The following is a 19114-nucleotide window of genomic DNA, read 5'->3' as shown; positions in this document are numbered from 1 at the left end:
TCTGGGTTGTTTCCACTTTATGCCCTTTGTGAATATGGCTGATATGAACATAGTGGAGTATGTGTTCTTGATAAATGTTGGAGCATCTTTTGGGTGCATGCTGAGGAGTGGTATTGTTGGGTCCTCAGGTAGAAATATTTCTACTTCTCTCAGGAACTGCCAGACTGCTTTTCAGAGTATCGGCCCTGGGGCTTGAACTCACATAATCAATTCTAAGTGGTGAGTGCTTTACCTGTTGAGCTGTCTTGCTGTATCTTATTATTGCCAATGTTATATTCAAGACATGGTAATACAGTTTTGTCAGTTTTAATGCTGGTCCAAGTCTGTGAAAAGTTACTTGAAGCCTCAGTATTAATTTTGTAACATGGTGTGAATCTCTTCCTCAGTATAGAACCAACAAACTGTTGTTTCCTGATCAATTATTGCAAGTCCTTTCACTATAGTCATTTCTAGTGATTTTCCACCAAATTGGAAATGAAGTGTCAAAGAGATAAATTTCAGTTTGGGGCTGGAGATGGCTCAGCAGGTTAGAGCTTCAGCCACATTTGCAGAGGATCAGAACTAGATTCAGAGGAAATGTATTTGTAGGATTACTTGTATTTGTAACTCCAGTTCTAGGCATGTGACACATATTCATCTTTTTTATATTATTAGTTTATTTACATTTTAGCTGTTGCCACACTTCACAGTTGCCAGGGTCCAGCCTAGACACAGGATCGGAGTTCTCAACTGGAAGCAGGGATATCTGGAGGGCACATAATAAATATGCACAGACTACTCTGTGTACAAGCTGAAAGACAATTTTTCAAGGTGTAAAGTTCCTCTTCTCTCTCATTCTCTGCTCTCTTTCTCGCTCATTCACTTGCAGCTTGAGGCTGCACACACTCTGCATTCTCATGTACATTCTGCTTTTCTTCTGTACACCTTTCTTGAACTCTCACACTCATACACACCTCTGCGTGTTCTCCTTTCACTCACACCCATTTGTCACACCCATCTCACACACACACACAGCATGCACTCTCCTTTCACTCACACACACCTCACATTCTCTCTTCAATCACTCTTCACAAGCTCTTCTCATGCTCTCTGCATTCACTGTCTCACTTGCTCTTCACGTGCTCTCTACATGCTCTCTACATGCTCTCTACATGCTCTCTACATGCTCTCTACATGCTCTCTACATGCTCAATACACGCTCTCTACATCTTCTCTATATTCTCTATACATGCTCTCAACAAGCCCTCTCTATTCTCTCTTGCCTTCTTCTTGCCCCGTCTTTTATTGATACTCCAAAAGCAGATAAAAAGACATTATATAGTCATTGCCAAATCAATTTCATAAGAATAGCCATGTCCCACGAATAATCAAGCATTACAATTGTTCCCCAAAGCTTCAAGCTTCCCTATTTCCATGCTTATAGACAAAATAATAGTAATTTGAAACTTCTCATTATTTAAACTTTAACTTTAACTCTTATACTTCAGAGCTCAGAGCTCTGAGGCCAGCTACTTACATTTCCTTGTAAAGCTCTAAAGATAAATGACATGGGCAACGCTGCCAGACAGTGGCCAGAAAGAATCAGAACTTGACTCTGTAGTTCCCCTAGGTTTCTGCTTCTACACATTGCACACAATTACTCTCCTAAGAGTACCAGTGTTTTGTCTTAGTTTTACTAATCTAAGATTTAACATATTCTATACTTATTTATCCAGGAACCACCCTCAAATGTTGAGCAAAACTTATTTCATAACTTTAATAGTTTTTTCTTTCTTTGGGGTCCCTATGTAGACTCTAATTCATTTTCTAATAATTTCATCATGCTTTCTTTGCAAGTCAAGCATTAATCTGGAACCACCATTGTGCAGTTTTTGAACTGTCTCCAAGATGAGGACAGACAGCATCCACCTGGGCCATTAGGACTGTGCTGTGCTGGTCCCCATGTCTCAATTTTTAATTGTTTAAGAATAATTACATCAGGGAACATCTAATTTCGCAGAATTTGCCAGAGCAGAAGGAGAAAGAAGAAAGTCAGATATAATAGAATAATTATGCACACCAAGGCCAATTGAAAAACAGTCATGCACAAATGAAATCTATACAGCCGCTGTCCAGGGCTAAGGTTAGGAGAAATGGGAACAACTGTTGTTAAGAAGAGCTACTGTGGGCTACCGAAAATGTCTCCCTCCAGGCCCACTGCAGGCAGTCCCTTATTTCAGATGGTGGGTCCCCATGAGAGATGTGCCTCCTGCTTCTCAGGGTCCCAAACATCCTCCTCTTCTACACAGAGCTGCTGCAGTCTTCTGAGATGTCTCCTTCCCGGCCTACTGCAGGCGGTCCCTGTCATTGTTTGCTGTCTACAGCACACTGTCCCCTGTCACAGGGCTGCTCATCCCACTCCTCCTCCCCTTTGACTCCTGGAGTGTGCTCCCTCCAACAGGCCTCCACCTTTCCTGGCACCTCTCAAGGATTAAGCACACCTCCCATGGAAGGCAGAACAAGCAAGTTTCTGCTCTATATGTGCTGGGGGCCTCTAACCAGCTTGTGTATGCTGTCTAACTAGTGGGCAGTCTCTAGGAACTCCCTGGGGTCCAGGTTAGCTGAGACTGCTGGTTTTTCTATGGGGCCATCTCCTCTTCATCTTCTTCAATCTTTCCCCTATGTCAACCATAGGGGACAATGGCTTCAGTCCAATGGTTAGGTGTGAGTATCTGTGTATATCTCAGTCAGATGCTGGTAGAGCCTCTCAGAGGACAGTCATGATAGACTCCTTTCTTCAGTCTCTTTTCATTTTTTCCATGCAGTTCTTTTAGACAGGAACAGTGCAGCTATCATATGCTGCCTGGTTGATAACTCAATGTCTGAGAGATGTCAAGGGTCCATGTTAGTTGAGACTGCTTTTCTTCCCACGGGGTCACCTTCTTCCTCATTTTCTTCTAGGTTTCCCTAATTTAATCACAGGGGTTCTTGACTTCAGGCCATTGGCTGGGTGTAATTATCTTCATCAGTCATAGTCAGCTGCTTGTTGTGCCTCTCAGAGGACAGTAATACTAGGCTCATATCTATAAGCACACCACAGCATCAGTAATAGTGCGAGCCTTTGGATCCTCCCCTTGAGATGGATCCCAATTGGGGCAGTTTCCTCCTTTCCATTAGTCTCTTTTACATTTTTGACTTTGTAGTTTTTTTTTTTTTCAGATAGGAACAATTCCTGGTCAGAGTTAGTTTATTTCCCTCTGTGATTTGGCAACTACATTCTTCCACTTGCTGTCCTTTCTTTGTACTGGAGGTGGACACTACAAGTTCCCTCTCTCCACTGTTGTACATTTCATCTATGGTCCATCCCCTTGAGTCCAGAGAGTCTCTCACCTCCACGATTTCTGGTACTTTCTAGAGAGTCCAGACAACTCTCACTCTCTGAAGTTGCATATTTCCATTCATTTTGCTGGCCCTCAGGTCTCCATTCCTGATCACCCATGCCTGAATATCTGCTCATGTTCCTCTTCTCCTCTCCCCCATGCTCCATCCTGGTTCTTTTCTCCCTCTCCCTCCAGTGATTGCTTTCTTCTCCCTCCCAAGCAAAATTGAATCATCATCATTTGTTCTCATCTTGTTAAATTTCCTGAGTTCTGTGGCGTTTATCCTGGATATGCTGTGCTTTTTGATCTAATATCCACTTATTAATGAATACATACCATGAATGTACTTTGGAGTATTAGCTATCTCACTCAGGATGATTTTTTTTTAGCTCCATCCATTTGCCTGTGAAACTCATGATTTCCTCAATCTTCTTTGCTGAGACAATGTTCCAGTGCTGATTTACACATTCTTAATATATGAATAATATTCCAATGTGTAAATGAACCACATTTCTTTTATCCATTCTTCCGTTGTTGTACATCTGGATCATTTCTAGCTTCAGGTTATCACAATTAATGCTGCAATGAGCTTAATGTATCTCAGGTCCATGTGGCTTGGTGGACTATCTTTTGCATAAAAGCAGAAAAGATAAGTATCTTCAGGTAGATGGATTTTCAATTTTCTGAGGACTATCTGGACTGATTTCCAGTGTGTGTGTACCTGTTTGCAATCCCACCAGCAGTGGAGGAAAGTATCTCATTCTCCACATCTTTGCCAAAATGTTCTGTCACCTGAATTTTTGATCTTAGGCAGTATGATTGATGTATGGTGGAATTTCAGTGTCTTTTGATATGCATTTCTCTGATCACTAAGGACTGTGATCATTTCTTTAAGTGCTTCTCAGCCATTTGAGGATTACTCTGTTGTGAATTCTCCGTTTAGTTCTCTACTCCATTTTTGATCATGTTGTTTTGTATTTTTGGAGGTTAGCTTCTTGATTTCTTTATATATTTTGCATATTAGCCCTACATAAATACATAGATATTCAATACACATAAAAATAAATGATAAAATATTTCTTTGTTCACTGCTGTAATTAGCATAAGTCAGATTTTGGGTTTCATCATACTGACAGCTGTAACCCACCAGTTACTTATCTCATGAGCTCTGTTGAGTTTGGACATTCTCTGGCAGCAAAAAGGGTTAAATGCTTGACTATAATCTTCTAAGAAAATAATTTTGTGACTGAGGAAGCCACTGACTGAGTGATATCTTTCCCTCCTCCTTGTTCTGATACCTTTTGTCTCCTGTCTGATCGGCAGGTGTTTCTTTCGATAGGAAAAAACAATTTCAATATGGCCTAGAATGAAGATATTGCCCTTTCAGGAGAAGATGTCCAGTTTGAATCTTGGTATCCCCCCTGGTCCTGAGACATTACACCTCTTAAAGCTCCTGAGCATGAGATGCTGTTGCCTATTTTTCTCTTTACTCTTGATGTTATGAGCACCTTGTACTGCTTGAGAGAGCACAAATGATGTTGTCCAAAGATTGACTATCACCTGAGTGGAGTCCAAGATGGCAAAGCATATTTCTCCTAACTAAAATGGAATGACATGCAATATATGAAAAATTAACATGCATTTCATGTGTGAACACATTTAAATATAACAACACATTCTTATTTGTTCAGGTGGAGAAATATAGAGAGTGATTCTGTTCTTATCTTTAGTTTAATGTGTTAAGTTAAAAGGAGAAGAGAGTAATAATTTGATCAGAACATTATAACACATTAAACTTTTTAGGGAAAATGGGTTTCATCTATCTGTTTTAGACCAGCCTGCAGAAGAGCGCAGTTAGATTCAACAGAATGGAGGATGGTGAATAACTCACCGTGTCAGTCAGAATCCAATCAGAAATTGCTTCACATCAACAAATGATGATAACCTTACACTTTTAAAATTACAGCAGTAATTATCATGCATTGTTCATACAATGTGTTGAAAGTGTCTTTATGGAATAATGTATTTAATGGTGTTAGTCAAGCTCTCTTCTAGTTAGGCATTTTTAGTGACTCTGGCTTTCAACATTTGAAAAACACAGAACAAGGATTCTTAGGATCTCTGAAGATCAACAATAAAGGAGAAATAGTAGGGAATCCTGCAGCCAAAACTTCACTGAAATGCCTCAGGAATTGATGAGAATATATGAAAAATGTGTAAAAGATGATACAAATAAAATTTAGAAGATAAAAAATAACAAAGATGACCACCAGCATCAGGATTGTATGGGTTGCTCTGGTCTCAGCTTGGCCTCTGGGGTTCTGATTGGGAGTGAGGATGTGCTTCATTTGCTGTCGATGTCTATGGAGGAGGAGTACCATGGAGACACTGGTCCAGACCATGATGCTCATGAATATGGTATCATGGGCAAACCTCAAGAAGACAATGCCTAAACTGAATCCAGAAGTAGAACAGAACAACTTGCTTTTAGAGTCATTGTTATTATCTGATATTTGTGGACCAGTAATCTTAATTGGAATGTAGATGTTAATTATGACACTGAAGAACCAACAACTGTAACAAGAATAACTCACCAAATTTGAGGTACTTGCTCTGAGTATAAGTTTACCTCTATTAACAGGAACAAGAGTGACAAACTGATGGGTACTCAGGACACAGGTAGAACATAAATGTGCACATCTTGCAACCACTTGAGTGAAGTATTCTAATTTACATTTGAGTTCAGTTCGAGAACTTCTTTGAGCAAAAGCCATCATGTTGTTTGGAAATGTAGTGATGAAGAGAATCAAGGCATTGGCCACAGCCATGTGGCTTAAAATCACCTGCCTGGGCCTCTGCTGAAAACCAGTCAAAACTGGAGTGAAATTATAGACAAAGAGAAGTACATTGGCCACAGTCCCAACCCCAAACTGGCAAAGCAAGAGGATCTGAAGAGCCAGTTCTTCAATGGTTTTCAGGGATTTAACATAAGGAGACATGGAAAGAGCTTTACTTGACCCTGGAGTAATGATTAGGTAGAACACTGCTGTCTTCAGAACTCTGTTCTATTGTTCATGCTTATCAAGTAATTTGGGATAATTTCTGGATAAGTGAGAAACTATTCTAACAAGATACAGGAACTTTGACAGGAGAACAATGAATGGACAGTAACACAGAATAAAATTTTATACTAATTGCATTACTCCAGCTTTGATAAATTTCGCATTGCAACAACATCTTCATGATCACCTAGGTAAATATCCTACACAATAATATTCATTTTAACACACCATGGGCTTTGCATATGAATAAAGACAGGAAAGATCCTATATAAGTATCTGATTTCATCATCAGTATTCAATACAATAAGAAAGACAAGGAGGCTGCAAATGGAATGCATCTTAATCAATAAAATCACTTAATCAATAATAAATGAAAGTATCCTTCATTAGATTTTGTTGTCAGAATTTAATATAATTAGGAGAGAGAGGAAGTTGCAAATGGAACGTAACTTAATCAATAAAAAAAAGAAAAAGGACAAAATGCACCATAAAATAATTAATGCGATTTCCTCATGTTATAGTAACATTGTTAAAAACAATATGGACATTAATAAGAAGTATGATTACATGTAATAATAAGGTTTTGTAACTGAATTCAGATGTAAAAAATTAAGTTGTAGGCTTTTGAGGAATTTTCATACTATTCATCCACACAATAAAATACAAAATATTTCTGGTAAAGCCACAAGTATTTTGATCACACAGATGAATATATGTTTACCTACTTATCCTCCATGTGAAAAAAACCACTTGCTAACAAGTTTCATTTATTCATATATTTCCAAACCTTAATTTTTATTTTAAAAAGTCAGGTGCCAGAGTCTTCCCTGTGTTATCTCTAGTTTCCCTCCAAATTTATTAACACAATCACTATTATCCCCTGTGCAAGCTGATGCTTATTCTCTATCTTACTTGTTTATATGTTTTGAAAGGAACACGGCTTCTATCCACCAGATAAAATTCAACATCTTATGTACAGATGCTACACTGAATGCTGTTTTCTGCTATGTGCAAATCCAGAAAACAGACATTTCTTTGAGGTAAAAGGAATATATTAACTTATTTGAGTTAAACTTCAATCTTTACAAAGAATTAATTATTCATGTTGGCTTTAGATGACAATGCACACTGAAGAAGGGAGAAGAGAATGTTAAGAAGTCTGTGGTTGCAAGAATCCCACATTCTGAGACACAGGATGAAGATGCTCATCTGATGGCCAGCTCAGGAACACAGCTCCTATAGAGGCAAATATTGTAGTGTCTTTTACACTGAAGAAGTTGTCTGTGTGACTCATTGTCTGAGAAAGAATGCAAGGAAAATCAGAAGTTTTTTTAATCTCTATTCAATGCTGTGAAGGTAAGCCAACAAAGTCCAGGTTTATAGTCTCATAGGCTAGTAGGGTACCTGGACATGACACCCTTCAGAGAGGTTATTATTGTATCATCCGTTGTGTCAGTGTATTTGTCTGTACGTTGCCTTTGGGATACTTCTGATGAAGGAAAATTATTTATCCCCAGAGCAAATCTCCATTTTTGCATTCAGATGAATAATAATGATATCTAAGAGTTTGTTAGATGTTAATGAGTACCTGGAAAGAAGTTAAAAAAGGGTTTTCATATTTCCTTTGGGACAATCTAAACTCTGAATTGATCTTGTAATCAGATGTGAATAAGAGCCCTCAAGGGTAGAACAAAAAATCATTATGCACATTTCTATGGAATACTTTATCACGGTTATTTCAGACCTCCAAAATTATGCAGATAACAAGTCCTTCCAGACAATGGGAATCACGTCATTCAGATTCTGTAATTCTCCAGACTTTGCTTCATTCCAACTTTTCCTATGTGTGTCCCAGGACAAATACTTACGACAAATTTATTAACTGAAACTTGTGTTTCCCACCTGAATCCTCAGGTTAATCCCATATCCAGTTGTTTGTAGACAGATTGTTACCTGTTTTCTGATATACACATGAATCCTCATCAGAAGCCTAATATAATTTCCTCGTATCAAAAGAATCTGCTCTGTAAAGTGAACATATGGATTGAGCAATCATTAAGAAATAAATAGATTCAACCACACTCATTTATGCTCCAGGTATAATAGAAAACTGGGGACTTAGTTTTGATTAGTAATGATGCAAATATAAAAATCAGCCTGTAAATGTAATAATTGTAGGTTTGAAACCTTTATTGATATTTACACTTGCAGGAAGACTGTCTTAAGCACAGTTAAAATACATGTATTAGGATGTATGAGAACAAGATGTAATTGCACCACAGTTTTACTAATAAAAATAACAGAATTTAGAAGGGATGTATGTGGAAATAACTTGCCATTTATTGATGAAATACCATATGTTTGTCTGGGACAAGCATTCACATCCATGATTTCAACTGTGAAATGTATGTTGGCCAATTGACAGTTACAAATGGGTTATTAGCTTCATATAAGAATGTATATATATATATATATATATGTCAGGATTTTATAAGAGTCATAGCATGTTGAAAAAAATAGATGATTGGATATAATGTTATAAAGTATTAAAGGGTGATATTAGAACATGATGATTTAAATTTGGATGTGTGTAAGACAGAAAGCAGATAAGTAAATAACAAAAGGAATAACTAACATTAAGTGTATTTTGAAAAACTGGAGAAAAACATATAGCTTTTGAAGCATTCTGTAATGTATTCACTTGCATGTTTCAAAGGAGTTTTAATAAACAGCCTCTGCTGTATTAGGTGCATAGCCTAACAAATAGACATCTCATGTTGAATAATATAAACAAAATTCTATTCCATGCTTAGGTGACTTTTTCTAGCTGGGTGCCAATCAACACCTAAAGCACTATATACCCCACCCCCCAATATCCCAGGCTATTACTAACAGTGCTGGATATTCCCCAAAGCTAGGTGATTGAAGACACCACAGACTAGAGACACAGAACATGCAGAAATCAAACCGGAGCTTACTATAAAGATTTGTATGCCACCCATGTGTCCACAGGTGGTATAACAAAGGATGCTGAAAAATTACATGGAAGACATTCTTAAAAGGTGTGATGCACAGTACTGGAGGAGAACAGTAGTCATAAATTCCATCCTTCTGTGTACTGCAATTACTGGCTTGATGAGATACACTCATTGATTCAAGACTGTCATAAATGTTATGGGGGAAAACAACTAGTTTCTTATTTGACCTAAGGCCCTATCTATGAGCTAGAATTCATAAATGACATTGTTTATATTGTCTGTGGGCATATGGGTCCTAGCAGAGAACTCAATACTAATAATGTTCTTCTTAATGGAAAGAGAACTGAAACATTTCTTGATGACATATTGCTACACGTGTAGATCAGTGCATCTCTCAGCCCTCATCAGAGAAGCTTCTTGGATGTTAACACAGGAATTCTCAACTACTCATTGTGCAATGATATGGGTTTGCTATGCTTTCAGACCTAGAATGGATATATCATAGCTCTCCCACCAAGCCTTAAGCATCTTCATAGAACATGGAATTAGAGGAATTTTAGAGCCAGAGGTAGTTGATAAAATCAATGAAACAATGTTTTCTGGATACATCAGGGGAGGAACAGAAATATTGATCCATAAAGATTCACAATACCTGTAAAAGATTGAGCCCATCCATTATTGTTAGTTCTTTGTCAATAGGATAGAAGATAGAGTTTTCTGTGAAGATCAACCACAATGGGGAAAATGCTTTCCTCAAGTATGCTGCCTCATCTCATTTTCAACAGGATCCTTTTGTTGCACTGTGACAGTTTACTATATACACAACTCCCCAGACCCAGACAATAAATCTGATAGTTCCATATATTTAGAATGTTCATGTCCTGTTACAAATCGGATACCACACATCCTGGAACTTACTCTTTCCTATACTGGATTTGATATTTAGATACTAGACCGGGAAGAGTAGCTCAAAGTGAATGCTAGTGCATTGGGGATGCTGAGACAGGAATATGAAGATTCTGCTCAAGGTCATCTTTGGCTATAAAGGTAGTCTGTTGGGACACAGGATTCCTGGAGTAAACCACAAATGCAACAGCACTACAGTGCATCCAAGGAGGAACTGAGGCAGCAGTATCCACAGGAAGTAAAAGGTAGTATGGGATATGCCCTGAGTTCCATTCCCCCTGCTTGACCCAATGTGAACACTAAAATCACCATAGCAATACTATTGCTACTAACATATTCCTGTGCCATGGCTTCTTTCTGAGGAATGTTCTTTCTCTCCATGAGGGTCTCTTTCTTCAAGGTATCCCCAGAGGAGGAGCCCATGTGGGTATTACTTTTTAGCATCTGCAGAGATCCAGAGAGTTCCTGTGGGGACTGCAGGAGGACATATTCCTGACAGGATTATATGTGATGACTCTCATGGTCCTGACAATGCTGGGCCTCAGGGTACCTGTGAAAGTCTGTGAGGAAGTAGGTGGTAAACATGCCTCAGTGTTCCTCATCATCAGATGCCTCATGATTCAGTGGATGTTGGGTCTCCTGCCAGGAACTTTATCAGCATTTCCACTATAATGTTGAAAATATCAATGGAAACATGAGGAGGAATGATGATGTTTGTAGCAATGATCTTCCTTCTCAAAAGACCTGCCTTGGAAAGGCAAGTTCTATTTCATCATGAGGAACAGGATGACCCCTTAAGTCCATATATTCACAGGGTTGTCCTCATAATCCTCTGCTTGCAAGAGTTCTGGGACATGGTAGGGCAGTGTGCCACAGAAACCAGTCAGCTTCTGCCCAGGAATCACTTTAGCAACCAGGCCAAACTCACACAGGTTGTGGTTCCTACTGTAGTCAATCAAAATGTTGCTGGCCTTTATGTCTCTATGGACAGTGTGATGGTCATGGCAGTACTGCACAGCATGGACTATCTGGACATACATCCTTCAAGTCTCACTCTCCTATAAACACCCCACTTTGATGATGTGGTCTAGTAGTTCTCCCTCTGAGGCATACTCCACCACCAGGTAGGTTGTCTCTCTTCTCTAGACCATGTGAAACAGCTTGATGATATTAGGATGTCTCAGAGATTTCATAATTCTGGCTTCCCTGCAGATGACCAAGGCTTACTTCTTGGTGTTTTTCAGAATTTTTACATCCAGAGAAGTAAATGTGAGGTCATGGAAAGCCAGTTTTACCACCAAAATTTTCCTGCATGCAGAGTGGTCTGCATCTTATAGTTAGTGGAGAACTTTTCCTCGATTGTATAGCAGGCCGTCAAATACTGCTCCATAATCAGTCCCTCCATCATTTGGCTAGAACCAAAATTCCAGTGAGAAATTTAAAAAAAAAATGAAAATCAGACCAAAGAGAATTTTTCCAGCTACAAATTCCTACCTCCAAATTTAAGAAAAAGGTCAGAAACATGTCAGACAACCTAGTCAGGACCTTTGAATTCTTGGCAAAAGAAGAACAAAGAACCTTCTAAAGCAGTAGACACAAACTATGACATAGATCATGTTGACAGAGAACAACTGCAAATCAAAAGAACAAAACAGAGGATCACATACAGTAAGCGCTGCTCATTGGAAAGGACAACCATCCTCTCCCTGATCTCAGCACACACTGTGAGCAAATGCACCAAGAAAATCAGGTTCAAGAGCAGTGGATAAGACGACAGGCACTCTGAAATCCACAGTGTTCATGTTGAAGAGCTGGCTCTGGAGTCCAGAATGTAAGCTAGTCCTACAGAGGACATGCATTTGGTTCTGAGGACCCAGGTCAGGTGGTTCACAACTCCTATAAGTCCATACTATACCTGTGGCCTCTAAGGACACCCATACAGCACACCAACACTTGTATACATCACTTAAAACTACAAACAATTGTAGTGAGAATTTTGGAACGTTTTAAATCTATATCATGTTATATGAATATTTTAATCTTTTCCGGCTGAGTGACAAGAGGCTCACAACCATCTGTCTCCAAATCCCGAATATCTTACTCCCTCTATTCACAGCAGGGAGCAAGGAGGTGGTGCTGAGTGAGATACACATGGAGGCAAAATACTCATATACATAAATGAAAACATAAAAATATTCTAACTCATAAAACATAACTGAAAATAATAAAAGATAAAATGAAAGATAATAAAGAACATGGAAAAGTAAATACATAAATCAAGACAGAAAACACACAAACCAATACCTAAAAAAAAGAAAATCATCTTCACCAAGGTAGAGAGAAACTGTCTTTCAAGATCCAAAACTCCTGAAGTCCAAATATAATCTCTTAGAAGCATCGAACTCCAATTGTTTTCCAAGCCACTTATAGGTTCTGTAGTGTGAGGACATGAGGTAACCTCATGCAGAACTGTAAGTGGACATGTTTCTTTCATTCCCTAAAATGACCCTTGTGAGGTCAGAGCAAGAAATGGACCAATGATGTTTAGGCACAGCCCACTGGTTTTCCTCACATTCTGTCTTGAAAGAGAGGAAGCCTTGGTCAGTGGGGCAATAGAGAGGTGGTTACACTAAAATGTCTATCCCCAATGTTGCCCAGTGACCCACTTCTTCCTGGGAGGTCTACTGCTTAAGGCCTATAATTTTCTTCAAATGTTGTCACCTCTTGGGAACAATGCCCCAAAATTTGACATACTGTTGAAATTTTGACACCCTAAATTTAAGAACGATACTTTCCTTGACAACAAGGAATCCTAATAATGATGCTGGGCTCCAGAACATTGATCTTTCCTTAGGTGTGGACTCTGATATTCATTGCCTACAAAATGGACAGTGTTCAGCTTTTCACTTAGACACCAGACTTTATGATAACTTTGAAATAATTCATGTCTACAGTCAATGTATTGAATTATTTATTAAATACATATTGATGGATACTAAAGGATCTATTCACTAGATTGGTAGTTAAGAGAAAATACTGTTTTCCATGGTGCCCTAGGGCTTGACACAAACACCTGTGGGACCTAGAGGGAGATGGCACCATTCATTCCGTATTCCCCATAAGGCATGATGCTTATTAACAAAGGTTAGGATTCAGAGATAATCACAACACTGTGGTGTTTTTTCCAAAGGGACAGAAGTTTGTGAGGGAGAAGTTCTGTGAAGTGCTAGACAGACCACTCCAGTATCAGGCAATTTTTGTTCCTCTTTGAGTTATTTGGCCAGCAAAAGTCAAGGACATCAAGACTTAGTCATTTGATTCAAAATCATTATTGCCCCCACCTCCCATGCCTGATGACACACTAGTTTTACTGCCGCATTCACCATCCTTATGACAGAAGATACATCATGGAATGATACCTGCAAACAGAGGGACCCAAGTTGGCAGAGGGAAAAACTATGGTATGTCCCAGCAAGGGACATTCTTCAAGGAAGTGTAAATCTCCCTCTTTTAGAGTTATATCTATTCATTTCTTGGATTCATTTCAGCTACCTACTTCCATATTAGCATCAAAAGAATAGCAACTGAGCATTGTCTTTGACCCTTGCATGAAGTCCTGACATTTGAACTGCCAGGTAGATCCTCAGATAACCATCTAGGAGGACTTTTTTTGCTAAAGCACAGAGACACATTGGTGCCATTGCTTAGGAGATTATCCAATACTGCCTGTCAGTCCTCTGACCAGGAGGACTTGATGTAACTTGGCCTGTACTTGGAAATTAAGGGTGTGAACAAAACAGGGAAACATTGAGGGATTTGAAAGGCAAGTAAATGTGTGATCAGGGAGGAGAAGATAATCAAAGGTCTTCGTTTCCATGTATGGAAATATCACTAAGAATGAGCATGTTATGTAGTTAAGATAAATGTGTGTCCCAAAATAGTGACAGGAGTTAAATAATGTAAAATAGGACATTTTAAATAAAAAATCAAACAACTAAATAACAAAGAAAATAAAATTTCTCTGAATCATACTTCAAACCATGAATGGACAGGAAGAGGGTTTTTTAAAATCAGGTATCAGAAACTGAAACATAGGAATGTAGAAAAAACTCACTGTTTTCAGATTCAACAATACATGAAGCACCAAGTGCAGTGTCTCAGCACCCTAGAAATCCAAATGCTCTTCAACTAACCAACAGCAACAGTAGTCACTGTAAGGACAAGAGGCAGCCTCAGCTAGAGATGTAAGTGGGCAGGTCAATGACCTCACAATGGTTCCTTTTGAAGATCAGAGTTGAAATGGACCAAGGATGGCAGGACATAACCCTCTGGTTTCCTTCACATTCTGTTCTCAGGACAGGAAAGGCTGGTCAGTAGGGCACTGGAGTCCTGAGGAAGATGGTTATACCCAGTTAGCAGTTCCTAGATCGCCTATAACCAATTTGTATCTACCAGGTTATATTTCCCAGCTTTTGTACAACAGTGCCAAACAGGGCCCATGTTCAAACACATGACCCTTTTTTAGATAGTTAATATCCAAACTCAATAAAGAAACTTTCTAATTTAATAATACTACCTGAAATCACTTGATTTACAACAGGATGCAGACCATTATCCTTCACTGGGCATGCTTACTGTATTACTGTGCTTTCTGGGATTCCAAACATCACAACCACAGTTTGGGGAAGATAAGGATTTTTTGGCTTTCACTTCCCAATCCAGCCTACCATAAGTGTAAGTCAAGGCAGGAACTCAAGACAGGACTCATGATGCAAGAAATAAGGCAGATACCATGAAATAAAGCTGCTTACTGGCTTGCTTTCCTCGACTGAGCATATATATATACATGTGTGTGTATAATATACATATATATGTATATAAATGTACATATATTACATATATATTTTATATGTATATTTATATCTATATAAAATATATAAATATATATTATATGCATATTATGTATATTATATGTATATTATATATATATTTATTCTCATACCCAAGGGCATCATGCAATTACAATGCTCCCCCATAGACTTACCTACAAGCCAACTAATTTCCTTCTTTTTTTTAAAAATAATTTTTCTTTTTTTAAATTCGATATATTTTTATTTACATTTCAAATGATTTTCCCTTTTCTGGCCCCCCACTCCCCAAAAGTCCCATAAGCCCTCTTCCATCCCCCTGTTCTCCCATTCACCCCTTCCCACTTCCCTGTTCTGGTTTTGCCCTATACTGCTACACTGAGTCTTTACAGAACCAGGCCACTCCTCAGTTCTTCTTGTACCTCATTTGAGGTGTGGATTAGGTTTTGGGTATTCCAATTTTCTAGGCTAATATCCACTTATTAGTGAGTGCATACCATGATTGATCTTTTAAGACTGGGTTAGCTCACTTAGTATGATGTTCTCCAGCTCCATCCATTTGTCTAAGAATTTCATGAATTCATTGTTTCTAATGGCTGAATAGTACTCCATTGTGTATATATTTTTCATCCATTCTTCTGTTGAGGGATACCTGGGTTCTTTCCAGGTTCTGGCTACTATAAATAGGGCTGCTATGAACATAGTGGAGCACGTATCCTTATTACATGCTGGCGAATCCTCTGGGTATATGCCCAGGAGTGGTATAGCAAGATCCTCTGGAAGTGAGGTGCCCAGTTTTCTGAGGAACCACCAGACTGATTTCCAGGGTGGTTGCACCAATTTGCAACCCCACCAGCAGTGGAGCGATGTTCCTCTTTCTCCATATCCTTGCCAACACCTGCTGTCTCCTGAACTTTTAATCTTAGCCATTCTGACTGGTGTAAGGTAAAATCTCAGGGTTGTTTTGATTTGCATTTCCCTAATGACTAATGAAGCTGAGCATGTTTTAAGATACTTCCCAGTCATGCAAAGTTCTTCGGGTAAAAATTCTTTGTTTAGCTCTGTACCCCATTTTTAATAGGGTTATTTGGTTTTCTGGGGTCTAACTTCTTGAGTTCCTTATTCCTCCCCAGATTTCTCCAGCTTATGTCAAGTTTCCAATAACTAATTGGCATACACTAACATTCATTCATATGTTAGTGAATGGATAATATGGTTTATTTTTCCCTTGGACACAAACATTCTGTAATAAGTATTGGTTAATAGAACCTGCTTTATTCATACTCAAGTAAATAAGATCCATTTTTAAGATTCATAGTAATAAGAATTGTGGGAAGCCATAATGGACCCTCACTAACAGCCTGGAGGGCTGGCAGGGCAAAGGTCTTGAGTAAAACAAAGAAGAGGCTCTCCCCATGAACTGCTGGTCAAAGGGATCCTTGAGATAACTGAGGGATACTCCAGACTATGCAAACATCAGAAGTCTCCACCAGAGGACCCTTATTTTTTCCTGCTGATACTGCCAAGAATGCCCCTCCCTCCTTTGTTCTTGCCTTGAGGTGAGCCCTTCCTCTGACAGCTTAAAACCTGTGTACCCCGGAAAATTAAACAAGACCTCGACAATTGAACCCCCCTTGCCTGGTCTCCTTTCTCCCTCCCCCCTTTGACCCTCAGGTAGCACCCCTTCAGAACCCTGAATAACTGGACCTGCTGAATGGGTCAAAGAATAAAATGATAGCTTCTAACTGACACTGGGATACTGTGACACAAGGCTCTGTTTCCCACGACACTCCAGGGTAAGTGACTACCATTTATGTGGTTGAGAAGAGAAAACTTTGTTACATTTTCACCAAAAATTTTTCTTCCAGTTTCTCATCAGACTGGATCTTCTAGTAAGTATGATTCCAATCACAAAAAGATGGCTAAAAAACTTGATAAACTGGCTTACCTGGCTCTTACCTGAAAAAACAGTCTCTCTGTTGATTCTCAAAGCCACTTCCCCCACACTGGGAAGCCAAACTTTGTGTATGATACCTGCTAATTTGCAACTGAATTGGATACCTTGGGCCATCCAAAGAAAAGTTAATCCTGTTTTGTTTCTAACTCTTGACTTTGTATTTTAAGCAGACTGGCTGTCTCCACCCAGGCTCACCTAGATTGAAAACTGGCATGTCTGTTAAAGACACTTGCAGGATGTTTGGCAACAAATCAACTCCTTCGCATCAAAACCTATACAAGTGGATCTCGTACAGGAACCACATAGAACTCTGATCTATGTGTGTCTGCTTATGAGCAGACATGGGCACCAGTGTGAGTTGCAAGGCAAAGAACTGCAAGGGCAAGACCATGTTTTCTGCCTCTGAGTCCCCTGTGAAGCAAACCTGGTTGCATAGAGGTTGGTGTTTAAAGGCGTTCCTTAGAATTACAACAAGGAAGCCTAGACCCTCCCCTCCATAAAACTAAACCATAAAGTATTTAGGAGGACCAGGTCAGCATTTCCCCTCCGTAGCTAATGCCCACACCCTGAGATGGATGTCTGTCCACTTGGTTGTTTCCTTCTCATCTTAAAACTAATAAAAAGGGAGAATATGTAGAGAGCTTTATTGGGGTGCCAAACTACTTGGCAAGAATGTGACATTGACCAAGGTGAAGTTCCTCTCCCAGCCTTTGAGCTGAGATTCCTTTGTTGGTCATAATCCCAGCCACCTAGGGTGGAGCACTTAGACCAAGGTGAAATTCATTGTTCCTCCAGATCTACAAATTCCTGAATTAAGCAGGTGACCTGACCCCTGAGCAGAGGAGCCAATGCTCAGAGAACAGCCAGACAAGTTTCCAGGAATATACCCTGGAAGTTTGGGGAAGGGTCTTGCCTGAAACCTTAAAATTCTGAGCCCTCCATTAAACTTTGAGTAGCTGAGAGTCTCCATCTCTTTTCTCCTCCTTCCCATACATCCCCAGCTTCCCTTCCAGCTAACCTGTTTGATGTAATTGCATGCAGTTACATTTTGGGTTTGTTGGAAGATGATTACTTTCTTGCTCTTTCTAGGGTGTAGTTTCCCTCCTTGTGTTGGCGTTTTCCATCTACTATCCTTTGTAGGGCTGGATTTGTTGAAAGATATTGTGTAAATTTGGTTTTGTCATGGGATATCTTGTTTTCTCCATCTATAGTGATTGAGAGTTTTGATGGGCATAGTAGCCTGGGCTGGCATTTGTTTTTCTCTTAGGGTCTGTTCAAGATCTTCCCAGGATCTTCTAGCTTTCATCATATCCAATGAGAAGTCTACCTTATAACTTGACCTTTTCCCCTTACTGCTTTTAATATTCTTTGTTTGTTTGTTTAGTGCATTTGGAGTTTTGATTATTATGTGATAGGAGGACTTTCTGTTCTGGTTCAGTCTGTTTGGAATTCTGTAGGCTTCTTGTATGTTCATGGGCATCTCTCTCTTTAGATTAGGGTAGTTTTCTTCTATAAGTTTGTTGAACATATTTGCTGGTCCTTTAAGTTGTAAATTTTTGCTCCCTTCTATACCTATATTCCTTAGATTTGGTCTTCTCATTGCGTCATGGATTTCCTGGATGTGTTGGGTTACAAGCCTTTTGCATTTGCATTTTCGTTGACTGTCCTGTCAATGCTTTCTATGGTATCTTCAGCACCTGAGATTCTTTCTTCTATCTCTTGTATTCTGTTGGTGATGCCTGCATCTATGACTCCTGATTTCTTTCCAAGGTTTTCTATCTCCAGGGTTGTCTCCCTTTGTGATTTCTTCATTGTTTCTACTTCAATTTTTAGATCCTGGATGGTTTTGTTCAGTTCCTACACTTGATTGTGTTTTACTATAATTCTTTAAGGGATTTTTGTGTTTTCTCTTTAAGGTCTTTTACCTGTTGGCTTATGTTATCCTGTATTTCTTTAAGGGGATTATTTATGTCCTTCTTGAAGT

General features: G+C 39.1%; 1 protein-coding gene and 1 pseudogene across 1 annotated transcript; both read right to left on the bottom strand.

Annotated features, from left to right (window-relative positions):
- Positions 1 to 5440: 5440 nt before the first annotated feature.
- Positions 5441 to 6397, bottom strand: LOC127683198 (vomeronasal type-1 receptor 1-like). Its single transcript, XM_052180252.1, has one exon. It carries the CDS (start codon positions 6356 to 6358, stop codon positions 5441 to 5443), a length of 918 nt encoding a protein of 305 aa, XP_052036212.1. The 5' UTR covers positions 6359 to 6397.
- Positions 6398 to 10822: 4425 nt separating this feature from the next.
- On the bottom strand, positions 10823 to 11713 carry LOC127683190 (sperm motility kinase-like; annotated as a pseudogene).
- Positions 11714 to 19114: the final 7401 nt, after the last annotated feature.

This window comes from Apodemus sylvaticus, chromosome 1 (genome assembly GCF_947179515.1).
Source record: "Apodemus sylvaticus chromosome 1, mApoSyl1.1, whole genome shotgun sequence".
In the NCBI taxonomy this organism is placed as follows: domain Eukaryota; kingdom Metazoa; phylum Chordata; class Mammalia; order Rodentia; family Muridae; genus Apodemus; species Apodemus sylvaticus.
The sequence above is the reverse complement of the archived record's forward strand: the minus strand, read 5'-3'. Positions and strand labels throughout refer to the sequence as shown.